The sequence below is a fragment of the Lagopus leucura genome, unplaced genomic scaffold (assembly GCF_019238085.1).
Source record: "Lagopus leucura isolate 7727_CA_CO unplaced genomic scaffold, USGS_WTPT01 Super-Scaffold_100001, whole genome shotgun sequence".
Lineage (NCBI taxonomy): Eukaryota > Metazoa > Chordata > Aves > Galliformes > Phasianidae > Lagopus > Lagopus leucura.
In genome coordinates, this window is record NW_024962262.1 from 100,846,096 (window position 1) to 100,862,277 (window position 16,182).

The window sequence follows — 16,182 nt, forward strand, 5'->3', positions numbered from 1 at the left end:
AGTCATTGAACAGCGAGTCCTGGAACAAGGCAGCAGAAAAAGACCAATATCCATGTTCTTATAGCTCTGAGTGTTTGTTTCCCCATCCACAATTTTTCCTTCTTACATCTCTTATGCATCTTCAGGAAATACCATGAAATTGGAGAACTCCTTTCTCCTTTTAACCAGTTCACCCTGGATCCAGTCTGAAATTTAAGGAAATGGGGAATATAAAAGGCTACATTCACTGAGGAGTCAGAATGACAGAGAAGTTACCATCCACGTGAATGCCATAGGCTTTTATAAGTCCTTTCAAGCCATGTTGGACAGGTTTTTGACCATCATTCCCCTGAAATTTCCTGCTCTTTATCAGTGTTACAAAACTAATTCTGAGGTGCTGGTAAAAATAGAGTGGCTGAGACCTTGTTTTAGGCCAGACCCACATCAGTGACTTGATTCTCAGTGCTGTCTCAGAAATGGGTAAAATGCACTTCTGTGGAGGTAATGAGCTCTGGTGAGAAGTTGGGGAAAATGCAATAAATGTCTTGAATTAATTTGATGGTGGAAGCCAGGTTCTCATGAAGCTTTATCTTATGAAAGAGCTTGACTTAAGAAACAGACTATGTGGCAAAACTGCTGGTTTGGGAAATGGATCTCACAGACTGTTGTGTACTTCTCTGAAATTATCTTCAAGGCTGCCAGATGCACTTGAAATCAGTAGAGATGAAATGCTCAGAGACTGAGGTACTAAAATACCATTTACACCCTGCTGAGAAGATAAACAAAATCCGAACTCAAGTTTTTCCCTGTATCACTTGTTGCCTGCGATAACCACTAGTAAGCGATTACATGCTTTGCAGTTATTTCAGTGAGGATGCATATTGTTGCAACTCTGCAAACATACTTTGAGCAAAATTTGCCTGTTTGGGAGCAGAGGTCTGAGGAAGTTCTGCCTCTTGTCTACAGAGACCTAATCATGAGTCCATGGCTCTTGGCAGACACTGTCTGATGACTACCCCAATAAATGCTGGTTAGTAGCTATATTTTTAGTCTAAGCATTCATATCTGGCACAGCAGGCATTTAAGTAGTCTCAGCACTAACTTTGGCTTCTTTACCTGGCTTGCCTTTCTGATCTGCTCTCTATAAATGTTATTCTACGGGGACATCAGTGGCCTAGTACCACTGTGAAGAGCTCAGCTGTTCATCTGATTGCTCTGAGTGCCATGAGGTGGCAGGGCAGCTAACAACTAAGCATCACTTGAACATTACAATGAGAACTTAAACCATTGTGTCTTGCAGCGTGCACAGGGGTTTGCATTAAGCACTAATAAGTACTATCAACTATTTGTGAATAGCTGGAAGAGTTTTCTTCTCTTAAAGATGATGCCTCTTCTATCTAGCTATATACCGAGTTCCTCAGAGCTTCACACCTTTATCACTTTCAAGATAGCATGATGTTTAGCTGTCAAAATAGAAAGGGTACCAGAAAATGAGACAGAGTATGAGCCTAAAGAGAGACTTTGAAAGATGCAGGCAAAAAGCGGACTGTCTTAAATTTCTTCAGGAAAAAAGAAAAAAAGAAAAAAGAAGAGTTTAGTCTGATTTTTATACAGTACATTAATTGTGGCTGAATAATTATTGGACAACTTACTAAAGGGAAACACTAAAACACTTGGATTCCTCTCCATGCTCCAAGATGTTTTCTTTGTTTTTAGTTCTGCTTAACTCAGTTCATTCTTTGGTTAGGGATAACTAAAGTTTCTCCATATTGCATAGATGAATGCAAATTATCTGCATTCATTTAAATGTAAATTTGTCTAGGAACATTTGCTTGTTTTGCCGTACTTAGTCTTTTGGCAGTCGGTCTCCTATCAAGACTGGTAGCACACAGATAGGAAACTTCAGTATTTGCAAAAATAAGAATAAATTTATCACCCTCATTTTGCTTCCTAAAATTTCTAGCGCAAAGAATTGCTCTTAATCCCATCTTTTCTTCTACCTCAAAAACTGACAGAATTTCTAGAGAATAGAATTTCAAGAACTTTAATTTCACTTTGTCCTACAAAAGTGCAGGCTCAACTTTGCTATCTCCTGTGCCTCACACAGACGTGTAATCTTTTATTACCTTCTTCCCCTTCACATATTATCATAGACACATTGTAAATGTTGCAAACAATGACATCACCACAACTTCTTACAGCTATCAGCAAATGCACTCAAGACTACACGTCTATAGCCTCTTGGTTGGGCAAGATGATTTCACATAGACTGAAAAATGTCACAATGTTCATCCACTTTAACTGTGCCTCTTGGCGTAAGTCAGAAGTCCATACATAAACCTACATGTTTGCTTGTGTACCTTTATACAACATATTGAAAAAACAAAATCTCTGCATGGAAGAACGAAGAGTGATATGACACAGCAAAAAATTACCACTCCTGGACCTTGTACTATCAACTTGGCTTAAGGATCCAGCAAGGTTTTCTGGCAAAATTGGAAGAGTGAAAATGCTGCATGAGTGAGCAGAAGGGAGAAGGAGAGAGAACCTCAGCCAATGTAATAAAAAGTTTAGAGGGGATCACTGGGATCAATTCCACTGTGCTTTATGTAAGGCACACAGATAGCAGAGGTAACTTGATTTGCAGAATGATTACACTAGGATTTTTTATGGCCTTTGGCTGGATAGGCATATCAATCGTTACAAACAGCACTGCATCATTTCTGTGGTATGAGGCTTCAGGATGTTTGCACAGAGACCTCTGGAAGACAGAGAGCAAGAGAACCACAGTTACAAGGCCAAAAGGAAGGTGAATGCTTTTACTTGATGATAGCCAATTTTCATTTACACTTATTTTCTGCTTCTGTTGGTATTTCATGCAACAAGTAGACATGAGCGACACACCTTCCACAGGGAACTAACTCATGCACCTGCTTGGTCTACATGTGGTGTCACAGAGGCAAAAGGAGCAAATAAAGTTCACGTATTTGTGAGGGAGTGTGTGGCCAGATTAGATCCATGTGGCAAATTAGAACCCGCTCCCCCATTAGTACCTGGTATAGTTATCCAGTGACAGATATCAGGCCAAAGGGTACGGTACCAAAGGCCAGGATATGCCCCAGTGCAAGTGGAGGTGTTGACTCAAGACAAAAACACAGCTTGTATCGTACCACAGAGGGCAGACCTACCCCTCCTCATACCTGTTAAACATCTGTACTAATCCCCTTGAGTTTGTTAAGTTCACAAGACCACTGGTGGGAGCAACAGCACTCCAGCATGCCTCAGTGTCCATGAAGAAACATCACGACACCCAGTGGTGACCTGTTGACCTTTCAGGAACAGGTGAGCACAGACCTGAAGCACTACTGGTCCTTGAAGATATGCCTCCTGAAGGAACATCAAGTGTTGGCCCTACAGAACCACGAAAAGACTGTCAACAATCACCTTCAATGTCTTGATACCCAGCATTGCAACAGGTAATTTATGTGTATCGTGATGTACGTCATACTTTGGATTGCCAAAACAGCAGGAGCTTACCCCCAACTTGCTCAATCGTTGGTTCAAGCTGTGAAGGGGTGGAGTGCACTGGAATTGCCAGGTCACTGCCTGAACAAATGGTTGAGCACCAGGTGAGAAGGTGTGCTTACCCCGGGAGCTCAGGTACAAGCAATGCATCTGAATGACTGGAAGGAGTGGAGACTGGATCCACCTCTCCTCACCCTCATTTAAGGATTAGCAGCTGAGGGAGCAGTATCTCTCTGGATATCTCTTGTGCTCCTCTCCAGCCATCACAGGTCATTGGAAGAGGTGAGCTAATTTTGTTTTGCTATTGTTCCACCGTGCCTGAATCCTATTAGAAGGCACTGTCATTGCCTTTTTTTGCCATACAAAAGGGAAGGGACTACCTATCTGCTATCAGCCTGTCATATTTGATCTTACATGAATTTCCAATCAGTACACAGGAACACTGAAAGCACTTTTTCGTGTCACTGAATTTACAAAATGTTACTGCTATGTTTCTGGATAGTTTTAACACTAGGAATCAGGAAAGCATGTGCACAGAATCACAGAAACACCAAGATTGGAAGAGACCTACAAGATCATCCAGTCCAACCATCCACCTATCACCAATAGTTCTCACTAAACCATGTCCCTCAACACAACATCCAAACGTTCCTTGAACACCTCCAGGGTCGGTGACTCCACCACATCCCTGGGCAGCCCATTCCAGTGCCTGACCACTCTTTCAGAGAAGGAGTATTTCCTAACATCCAGCTTAAATCTCCCCTGGCACAGCTTGAAGCCATTTGCTCTAGTCCTATCACCAGTTACACGAGAGTAGAGGCCGACCCCCAGCTCCCTACAACCTCCCTTCAAGTATAGAGAGCAAAATTAACTTGTTATAGAGAGCACATTTTAACTAGTGTTATTAAATGGTTAATTAAGAAAGTTTAAGGAAGGAGAGAGGAGGTAGAAACTACTTGCCAAAATGTTCATTATTTTTTTCATGTCTTATTAAGAAGCTATTAGGATTAAGTGTCAAGCTCTTGCACAGACAAGTCCTGCTTGGAGACAGGAACGTATTCAAGTCAAGATGCCCATCTTCTATACTCTGTGTGTGTACAGCTGCCTGCAGACAAAAGAGCTTCAGTGGCTCCTGTAGATCCATTCCACTAGATTTTTAGCTTCTGTATGGCTGTTATGAAGGGAACATTCAAAGCATTATATATGACAAATTGGATCTACTGATCACAGCTCACTCAAATATTTTGTATTTTAAGGTAGCCTGGAGCATGTTTCATATCTGCCAGAGCAAGACCTTTAACGTCAGCTTCTCCTAGCTTAGAATTTGGGAACCACTACTTGTCACTTCCTAGTAGAGAGTAGCTCATGAATCTCACGTGCTTATATGCTGTGAAATGTACCATGTGTGTAACACTTACAGTGAAATACTCACCATAGAGAGAAAGTGCTGAAATATGTTGAGTAACTCAAAAAGCTGGAAGAGGCAATAAAGATAAGACAACTTCAATATATTAAATATATTTATTCATTCAGAAATACTGCAAAACACGGCCAGTCTCGACCTACAAGCAGTATTGAAACCTAAAGCCCCAGGCATATTACATGCCAGCATGCAATAGGGAGAACAGTAAAGGCAAGGCCAATATAGGCCAAAGATATTTCCTCATGAGGCTACAAAATATATTTTGGAGGAAATGAAGGCTAACATACTTCTCCCTTGGCAGAGCCAATCAATAAAATGAGCTGGGACCTAAATTTCCACTAAGTATCACCTTCTTAGCACCCTTCCTCAGCAGATTTCTTCATTCTCTTTCTTTGCATTGCATTTCCCAAACTAGGTCATCCATCTCTAGTGCTTACTAGAGACAGAGGTGGAAATGTGTTCTGCTTTTGACTTAATTCTCTTTCTGAATAAGTCTAAGGGAAGAGGAGGTGCTCAAGGTAGCCTCCTTTCCCCCAGCATTTGTAGAGTCTGATTCAGTGACTGCTGATTGGACAGTGGGAAGAGCCTAGAATCAAAATGCTCCAAAATAATTCCTGTCCTTCTTCCTCTCCATGACTCCTGCTCCAGGGACTGCCAGTGGAGCATTATGTGGTGTCACTTGGTCTTTCCACAGTCCTTGAGGTCCTCTAAGTTCATGCTCCTCTTAGCCAGTACTCTCATTTCACCCAAAAAGTCTTGCCAGTATCTTCAGTGAGGTAAACCATTAGTAGCATCCGGTCCACTCCTGATTGGCTTGATGTACCCACTCAGATGTGTCTGAGAAGGTAAAACACATGCACACAAAACCTGTGTACTTTTCCTAGGATTTGGACATACACAGTACAGTGCTTGATTTTCAGATGAAACTTGGAAAGAGTCCCGATCCTGGGGAGTTTGCTACCTTGTTACTTAGGCTGGGTTCATTCTTTCACCATGTCCTTGGGAGAAAGTATTATTCAGAAGGCTACCTGGACAACAAAGCAGAAAAAACTAAGGATAACTGTCCCTGTATGTTGGAGAATAGACAGGAGTAGTCCAAGTGAACAACGCAGCTTCAAATATTACAGTTTGACTACTGCAGAAGAGTGTTTTAGAAATCAGTAACTGAAAGTAACTATTGGTTTGTCTCTACTGTACAAGAATTTATCTGTTATCTGTATGTTTCCATTATATTTATTTTTAAGTTGATTTTGTAGGACATAGATGAAGAGTCCTGATCACTGCAGTCTAGAATCTGCAATGCTTGACAACAGCAACAACATGCTGTACTTCTTGCCATAGATAATGCTATTCCCTAAAAAGAATCAGAAATGTGTTTATGACATAATACCAGGGACGACATTATTAATGTGGTCTGCCTAAAATATTCTAGACCCGGATGGAATTCATTTTGTTTTAGAAATATGCCTATAAAGTGATGATGATTTATGGTTCCATAATGAGTAAACAGTAAGCAGATAATTTTCTAGAACCATAGGGATCTCCAAGACAGATTGCTAGAATCACAGCCCTAACCTATTCCTACAGGGTTGTGCTAACACTGTTGTGGTGAAAACTGTTTGCTTTACGTGGTGAAATTACATATCCTTAATTTCCTACTACAGGCATGTTGCTGAAGGTATAACTGCATGTGGGCTGGTCCCTAGCTCTGAAAAACTGGCTAATCACAAACAGTGCAAAACTCCATGCTGCATCATACCTCATATGCAAACTGTGCATGCCATTTCTCATGTCAACAAACAATATTCATGCAAATGTTCTTAATGAAGACCTGTGCAATGTTTGCTCTCTGAAAACAGGTGATATTGATTTGAAACAACTAGCTCACCTCCTCAACTCATGAACAGAGAATGGGAGTTGGGAAGTGGGGGAAGCCCAGGAGCCCACAATCAAATGCAGAAGTGAGGAACCAGTGGGTTTTTCTTGTTTGTTTGTTTTCCCAGGACATATACATACCTACAGGACAGACCAGCTATAAGGTAGTTTCATACTAGGAAAAATTCTTGCTGGTTACACAAGTTTACTTCAGCTGCCCAATCAGTCCCTCACACGTGTTTAGCCAGGAACTTGAAGTTTGCTAACAAGCTCCCAGAAAGGATGAAGAGTAGGAGGTGGAATTATATGGTAATGTTGGAAGAAGGATGCTGCTGACCAATAAGCAGTTGCACGTCCTGCATTCTCTCTAGCAGTGTCTCTGCTAGCATCTTAAATGTTCTGTATCTTCTAGTTATGCTTTCATTCTCCTCCCTTGAAAAATTTATGACACCTACCTAGCCCAAAAATGACTATGATAGAAACATACTCACCAGAACTCTGCACCTTCACCGTGACAAAATTCTAGACAGCCCTACACCACATAATTGGGTAGATAACTCCTGCAGATAGTCATCAGCCTGTAATTCTTGGGTGAATTGGGGCTAGTTAGAATGAAGGCCCTCCCTTGTCTGACTTGGCACCTAGAGCAACAACCACAGGGGCCTGGTTCTAGGGTATACTTCCTGACTTTTTTTAAAGGAGCTCCAATACTGAAAAAGGGATACATCCTACTACAGTGTACTCACTGTCCCTTTCTGCAACAGATTTTGTACAAGTTCTCAGGAGTGTGCTAAGCTTTTCCAGAAAGTTAGCTATAGTCTTTGATTTAGAATCACAGAATCATAGAATGACCTGGATTGTAAAGGACCACAATGATCATCTAGTTTTAACCCCCCTGCTATTTGCAGGGTCACCAAAAACCAGACCAGACTGCCCAGAGCCACATCCAGCCTGGATTTCACAGAACCCAGAGCATCCTCTGGTGTCTGAGAAATGCAAATGTGTGGTTTCATAGAATCATAGAACAGTTTGGCTTGGAAGGGATCTTAAAGACCATCTAGTTCTGACTGCCTTGCTCTAGATGGGTTTGTCACCCACTAAATCTGGTTGCCCAAATCCCCCTTCCAATCTGGCTTTGGACAATTCCAGAGATGGAGCAGCCACAGTTTCTCTGGGCAACATGTTCCAGTGCCGCCTCACTCTCTAGAATTTCTTCTAATCTAAATCTATCCTCTTTTAGTTTAAAACCGTTACCTTTTGCTGTAACTCTACACTCCCTGATAAAGACTCCATCCTCATCTTTCCTGTAGGTTCCCCTTAAGTAATGGAGGGAAATCTGCAAAGTACTGAGGTATCCTAGATAGGATTCCATCTTAGCATAATACAGCTTATCAACAGCATTTCTGCATTGCTAGGGAAGTGTAATTTTCATAGAATCTTATAATTGTAGAATCACAAGGTTGGAAAGGACCTACAAAATCATCTAGTCCAACCATCCTCCCATTACCGTTGCTACCACAAGCACTAACCCGTATCTCGCAGCTCCTCATCCAGACGCCTCTTGAACACTGCCAGGGACAGCGACTCCACCACCTCCCTGGGCAGCCATTCCAGTGCCTGACCACTCTGAGAGAAAAAGTTTTTCCTCATGTCCAGCCTAAACCTCCTCTGGTACAACTTGTAGCCATTTCCCTGGGTCCTGTTTGTTGCCTGGGAGAAGAGGCCAAACCCCTCCTCATCACAACCTCCCTTCAGGAAGTTGTAGAGTGCAGTGAGGTCTCCCCTGAGCCTCCTCTTCTCCAGACTGAACAATCCCAGCTCCCTCAGCTGCTCCTCATGAGACTTGTGCTCCAGACCCCTCACCAGTTTCATTGCCCTTCTCTGGGCACACTCCAGGGCCTCAATGTCTTTCTTGTAGTGAGGGGCCCAAAACCAAACACAGTAGTCAAGTACAGGAGATGATTACCTCCCTACTCCTGCTGGCCACACTATTTCTAATGCAGGCTAGGATGGCACTGGCCCTCATGGCCACTGGGCACAGTGTTTCTGTAGTGCACTTCAGAAATGTGAAGAACTATGTTGTAGGCTATTCCATGCAATATTTTGCAGAAGAACACTGGGTGCAGAATGGAGTGCTTTCGCAACAAAACATAGATGAAATACAAGAGACCGTAACACCTGCTATCACACCTTGTGGGGACTGAAGACAGGCTAGTTCAAGTCAGTTTGGAGCAGCAGTATGAACTCTGCTTAAAAAGGCAGAATTTGAATAAACCCAGCTTCCCAGCATACCCTTGTCCAAGTTTCTCCATAAAGCTCCATAATCACTTCAGAGCAAACTACAAAGGAAACATATATATGGGTATTTGTAACTGGACAGCTAATGCTTTGTATATACTATTAGATAGAAGTTAACATGATGCTCAAGATACAGCCAAAATCACCTTTAAGCTGCCCAGTCTTTTTTAAGAAAGCTGAGTTCCTTGTGTACATGCTCCAAATTTCTGTGTCAGGACTAGACGTTAAATTTTTAAGATGTTGCAATGCCTTATGTGAACAATCTTGCTATAGCATTCAAGAGAGCAAGACATGCACTATTCTTTCTTAAGCCAACACCAAACACAATGAGCGTCTTTCAAATATTAAAATCATTTTCAACTCACTTGCTCTTCCTGCTGGGGAACTCTGGGGAGCTGGGACTGGATGAACCATCAGATTTCAGGTCAAGCAAAGTTTCTGGACAGTCTACCATCTTCTGTACCCTCTCTGCAATGTCTCTGCTTGGAAAAAAGAGAAATCAGCTATATCACAGGGCCAGAGTTCACAATTTTCAGAGTTCACCGTTCACACTATTCTAGGTGTTCCTTCCAGGCCACATTACAAAGCTGGATCTCTCACATACACAGGAAGGAAAGCAAATGTATTTGTACTGAAAAGGACATATGCCTTACAAGCTGTTAAGGGCAGTGTATTAGAAATGGTCACGTTTTTGCTCATTTTAAGTTTATATAATTTATGTAAAAGACTAAATTAATTTCAGTATTTTACTTTAAATTCTTCAGCTTTTTCTTTCACTGCCCACTCCCTCCTCACCCCCGCCTCCCCCCAACACACACAGACATTTCATGAGTCTTGAGAAGATTTAGGTCTCATTAGAGAGCTTTTATACTAATTGCATAAGGGATTTTCTGATTAACTGAAGTTAGCTAATGTCTCTATTTCAGGATAGTTCCAGTATTTTCTTTTTTCTGGTACCTATCAAGACACTTCTGAAGAAAGCTGTCTATGTGAGTAACTTAAAATTGAGGAATGTTACTTAAACAGGAATGGAAAACTCATTTCCCACCTCAGGTTTTTGTTACATTTTTTGGTGTTTTCAGCAATGGAGTTTACAGTTCCTCATGTACTCTCTTAGTCAGCTATCTTACATGTACTCTTCACCTCACTGTTCATCATGTCTTCTTTTGTGCTAACAACTGCTTGTGACACTGAAAATGATTCCAATAAAACAATCTTGAAAATTGAACAACCCTGAAACTTCTATGACACATGAACAAGCAGGATGGACTGGCTTAGCTCAGTCATCCAAGACTGCATTTCATTAAGCTACAACTTCAGGATGAAGTCACACATGACTTGTTGAGTTCACTGCTGCCAGAGAAAGAGCCTGCAAGTAAGTTTAACAAATCAATGGGAGAGACGTAACTCAACAGTGACCTTTCTTTATTTTGTTGCAGGCTATGTCCCAGGGCCAGAGAAAGAGCCTGCATTCCAGGCTCTTTTGCTGAGTATAGCTTCTAGCAGTTCTGGCACTCAGACTTTTCCATGAGTTAGTTCAAAGTAGAACCTGGCAGACACTTATCCCAGTTGATTAATGGGCTAAATCAATTCCATGAAGGGCTCAATAAGTATTCAAGTTATCACAAGGAATTAGATGGGACTTGGTAGCTAAAAGAGATAGTGGAAGAGGGAACGCATGATGCCTGCTTTTCAGTAGCCATGAACTATTAGATCAGACCAATTGCAAGTGAAACTGCGCGTCAGGAACCACCTAAAAAGTCTTCCAGAAAAATCCAAAAATAAACTCACAAAATAAGGCTTAGCATTCCTTACATTTAAGTTTAAAAATAAGCAAAAGAAAAGCTAAGTAAGCCCAAAGGTTTTCCAATTGCCATCTAGCAAAGAAAAGAAAAAGGAATTTAAGTTTATTCCTTGTTGTAGGAAACTTCTACAAATCTTCGAAGGGGATAGGGAATGATATGGTACATAAAGTAACAGATTGAGACACACAGTTGAAGAATGTTCTAAAGTGCTGAGGAGCTGTGACTACTCTGTTGGCTTAGACTGTCACAGAGAAGATGTCTCAAAAGATTTTTATTTTCCTCAAAGAAAGTTCTATACTATTTCTATTAAAATAATGTCATAGGTATCTCATTAAGTTCCAAGATAATAAATTGAAAGAAAGAAAAATGTAATAATTCTTCCTGTTGTAAAATCACTGGTTTCCACATTACAGATGGCTTTTGCCACTTACAATCTTTAAGCTATTTCCAGAATTTCTTGCAATTGGGAAAACTGAGTATCAGTTGCAGGGCACTCGTATAGCTTTTGAGAACCTGTGCACTCTTTAAAAGTGCTTTGCAACTACAACTGAGACAATCTTTATGATTTGATGATATATCATCAAATGAATCAGATGAAATATCATCTCTGTTGACCAGTAAAAAAAAAAACAAATGGTAGAATGGTTATGATTTTATCAAATACACCAAACTGCTCTTGGACCCTAAGAATTTGCTCTACCAAATAGTGTTATTGTATCTTTGTATCTCTTGTAGTTCCCATGGAAATTGGAGTCATTTCTTTTTAGAGTGATCTCTGTAATATATTTTGTCTATTTTAACTTCTCAACACGAGAACAAAACCAAACAAGAACAGATTTTTCCCCCAGATCAAAGCCTTGTACCTTCTTACTTAAATACTGATTCTCCCTGTTTCCAAATGTCCTTTTTTTATTCTTGCTTTCTGTTATTTATCCATCTCTATATCAGATGATAATCAGGACTTAGTTCCCATTCCAACCACTTCCAATTCAGTTCTCATTCCTGACTATTCCCTTTCTGTGCATATCCATGCCCTTCTATATTCCTTTTCTCACCCTCTCCTGTTTTCTCTCTGCTTATCTTATCTTCCCACAGCTTATACCTCTTCTCCTCCTGTATGTTCTCAATGCCAATGGCACTACTCCGTCGCCCATGGAAACGGCTGGTTCGAGTACGTGATGGGCTCCTACCAGGCAAGGCAAAAGACTAGAAAAAAGGAAAGCGTTACAGGAAGGAAGAAGGGAAATGAGATAGGAAAACTGTGGTGAACCAGAAAGGGAGTTTGCAACACTAATCCAGATTCTCTCTTTCACTTTGCTATGCTATGTAGTAGCACAATCCTGCTCCAACAATGCAAGGAACAATACTTTCTGTCCATGAAAGTTTCTGAAGCAAACATTCAAACAAGTGGTAAGGGAGGGACAGAGAGATACAAGATACAGAGCAAGATGTACAGCTAGAATACAGAGAAAGAAAAATCAGGGAAGGAGGCAAAAATCATTAAAAGGCAGTGAAAACTAGAAGTTAAAGGGGAGAAGGAAGAAGCAAGCCCAAGTTAATACCATTCTGTGACTTTGCAGTGGTAACAAAGAATGCGTATAATTGAGTAAATGGTAACCTTGAAATTCCCACCCTGAAAATTTCTTAGCTAACTCAAAGTTGTTTTTTCTTCAGTTTGCTTCTACTGACATGACTAATGCAGAGACCACAATAAGCTGCACATGCTTTGGCTAACATGACAACATTTCCAATATTAGTAACGTGGATACTTTTCTGGAAACACATCTGTCATAGATTTATAATGCATCCCTATCAAATAAGACAGACTTTGATAGTGTATAGAAATATTCACTCTTTCTCTCATCCCAAACACTATTAACTCTTCTGTTTGTTCCAAATCTGAAAATTCTGTCTACAGCGAAGGAGTATTTTGAGTAAACATTGCCCATCTGTTTGTTTTAGAGAAAAAAATAAGTGACTGGTGAAATTGAAAAAATAATGGAAAAATTAGTGTCCTAATGTTTTCAGATCTAGTCATACAGTAGTACAGTACCATTTTGGTGAAAGCACAGTGCAAGCATTTTTTTTTAAAGTTATGACAACCCACAGGATCTAATATAGGACAACAGAGATAACTGTTTGATGCAGAGTCATGTTTTGTTTTCTTCTTCCAGTCTCCATCAATCTTAGCTCTAGTCTACAGATGAACTGGCGCTAGAGATAGGCACAGACAAAAAAGACTGCAACACATGTTTTCACCACTTGTGAAATGGAAAGATACAACAGAAAGAGATTAACAGAAGGGCAGCAGGACAAACTACTAGTGAAAGAGAAACAGTATGTACAGGTGGGTCACAAAGGTATGCCAGATTTCTTTTTACAGTCCACCCTAATACCTTACCGCAGCAATGGCCTTAGGGCCCTCAGCAACACTCTGGCTCAGAGCAAGGCCAGCTGTCGTCGGGCGGCTGGGCATGGTGGCTGGCTGCTGCTTTCTCATAGATATCCCCATGGTATCCAGGCTCTGGCTGCGGCCTCTGATCACCCGCTAAACAAAAGGGAGGCAGGGAAACAGACAAGCACAGATACACATACAGACATGCACACAGTAGGGCACTATGAAAGTCACCACAGCAAGGCTAGAAAGCTGGGACAGACCAACACCAGAAAGACAGAAATCCTAATTCCTCAAAGGCAGCATCTTACATATAACCCTTTCGTTGTTGTTCTGGCTGATTTATGGAATTCACTGCTAGTAAAGAACTCTTCCTCAAATATACTCTCTCCTTTTATTTCATTTTTTATATTGCAGTAGAGATTCCCCCACAGTATCCCAGCTTCCTGAGTAAGACAGCATCATCTAATGCAGTCTTGCCCAGTATAAGCTACAAAACACAAAACTGAAGACTATAAGGTCATGCATGAAGGCGAGAACAGCTATTTGAAAATATGCAGCATTTGAAAAAAACATTTTCTGATATTTCTCAGTCTTTTCTAACCCTTTGCAAAGGTTGTTTGTATACAATGATCTGTAAATCATAGTACCTGCTGTAAGTCAGAAAAGGACATTTTTGGAATAATTACTTTAAGATGTAGGTGGTTATGAAACTCCTGGTTAGTGGCAAGAGGAGGGTAGATTGACTGTACATATTAATAAAACTCAACAAACCATCCAAGATCTGACCAAAGCTACACATATACTTAGTAGTTACACGTGACTGGCTTAGTTTCACCATCCTTAATAACACCAATCAGCCCACCAGACAAAACAAGGGGAGTTCATCTAAAGAAAAGCTTTCTTAGTAAGTCTCTTGTTAAGACAAAGAAATTGGTGACACAGAAATGGGAAAGTGAGAGAAAGGAAAGTGATGCAAGATTTTTCCTATATAAGCAGCTCAAAATTAATTTCTCCTGTTTGTTCAAAAACTTTGCTTCCACTTATTGTCTTGATCCTTGTACTTTTACAAGTAAGTCGTCACCTGATCCTGACTTTTAAAATGAAAGAAATCTAAGCTGAACAACAAGATACTAACTCTGGATTTAGAGGGAAAGTAAAGCATCAGTATTTTTTAAACAATACATGCTAAGTTGTGTTGGAAACTCTTGCGGTGGCTCCTGCTACTCTTTCAGCCATAATGAAAATGAACTGGAAGGAGTCTACTGTGAGAAATTAAAGCTGCTTCCTACTAGTTATTGCAGTTCCTCCTGTAAGCACCTACACCCTTTCCAACAAGTCAAGGAACGAAACCCCATCTGACACTAGTCACCATCATGACACATAAAGAAAGAGTCTGATGTCCTAGGGACAGTATAGAATTCTATCAAAGACCAAGTTTTAGCTCCACAGAAAGATGTACACGAACTGGAAAAATGTGTATTTTTGAATGATACAATAAAGCACAGTGGAAGATGCTTTAAAGAAACACTGCTACAAGAAAAGTCTTCCTTTCCATTTAATCTGCTGCACAGCTTATTGCTAGGGTCGATATTCCTGATGGGACATAGTGATCCTTAAATAAAAACGAAAAAAATGGACAACTGATAAGGAACTTCTTCAATCAACCTTGACCCACCTTGAAATTCTCAAAGAAGCCCCCACTGCCATTCTCTGTCTTGTCATCTTCTTCTATGGGCAATCCCATCATACAGCGGCTGCGAAACTGCAGCTCCTCAAAAAGACTCTCCAAGAGGGCACTTCGTGTTCTCTCCTACATCAACATTGGGAATGAAAACACAGCTATAATGGGGAGAGTGTAGAAGGGTGCTGTTACTGCTGTATCTCTTGTCCTCATTTTAAAAACAAAAAATATCATGAAAATTAATTTAAACATTAACTGATTTCAGCTATGTGAATATGGAATTTATAGTTGTAGATAGCCCCTTTAAACTCCTTTTAAATCAAGTCATAACAGACACTAGGTTTTACCGGTGATGAAAATCATGGGTTGAGGGCAGTTTTTTCTTAGATCACGCAAGCAGCAGATCTTGGAACAGAATTTTGGGACTTTGAACAAAACTCTTAACATGTACCCTGAAATGCAGTACTGAGTCTCAACTAATACAGAATTTCCTACAGCAGTATCTGTGCATCATATACAAACTCTTACTTGAGGATTAAACAATGACATTAGAACGTATCTGTTCATACCCTACCATGCCAGTTGTAAAATACAAAGGAAGGATTCACATGGCTAAGAATAATCACATTTAAACATCAGAAAATTAGAAATAGAAGACAGTAAAAAATTATCTTGTATTTTCTTAATCTTGCAGCAATACAGTATTATATTTTCAATGGAGACAAACAGGTAATCGTCCCACCTTTAATTTAGCAAATTTTTCAGCTCGATAGCAGCTGTATTCAGCATTGATGAGCTTGACCAGAAGGAATTCACGAAACTCTGTACTCTACAAAACAAGATGAAAACCCGACTGGAGATGAAGACAGCATTAGGAACATTAGGTGATAAAAGCTCTACCTTACTACTCCTTAGACTTCCAAAGCCATCTAGCCAGACTGACAATACAACAGTGACTGTAAATAAAAGGATGTGTAATATTTTTCCCTGCCATCTAACACTACATCAGAGAAACAAACCTTTCTAAATATGGCTGGATTTGGTAGAGAAGGTCCAAAGAAGGGCACATCATCTCGTGCTGTGACTGAAACCTGAAACAGTACAAGGGAATGAAATCAGTACTAGAAACCATAATACAATTGAGATTATTAGAGATTTCAAACTTCTGTGTTTGCACACATGTACGTTGCAATGTATT

The 16,182-nt window shown here is 40.4% G+C and overlaps 1 protein-coding gene across 10 annotated transcripts in view; it reads right to left on the reverse strand.

Moving 5' to 3' along the window:
- Positions 1–1,772: 1,772 nt before the first annotated feature.
- LOC122177272 (rap1 GTPase-activating protein 1-like) overlaps positions 1,773–16,182 on the reverse strand; it is a 57,696-nt gene continuing 43,286 nt past the window's right edge. For 2 of the 10 annotated variants that reach the window (XM_042866482.1, XM_042866478.1), the window contains 7 exons: positions 16,004–16,075; positions 15,727–15,813; positions 14,979–15,113; positions 12,008–12,111; positions 9,466–9,582; positions 4,937–4,978; positions 2,770–3,390 (listed from right to left, as the gene is read on the reverse strand). In XM_042866482.1, the coding sequence (XP_042722416.1) occupies positions 3,378–3,390; positions 4,937–4,978; positions 9,466–9,582; positions 12,008–12,111; positions 14,979–15,113; positions 15,727–15,813; positions 16,004–16,075 (570 nt within the window). In that variant the 3' untranslated portion in view covers positions 2,770–3,377. Of the gene's footprint in view, positions 2,741–2,769; positions 3,391–4,936; positions 4,979–5,011; positions 5,956–9,461; positions 9,583–12,007; positions 13,454–14,978; positions 15,114–15,726; positions 15,814–16,003; positions 16,076–16,182 lie in introns of those variants that run through there. The other 8 variants (XR_006178029.1, XM_042866477.1, XM_042866479.1 and 5 more) reach the window with 8 other exon arrangements.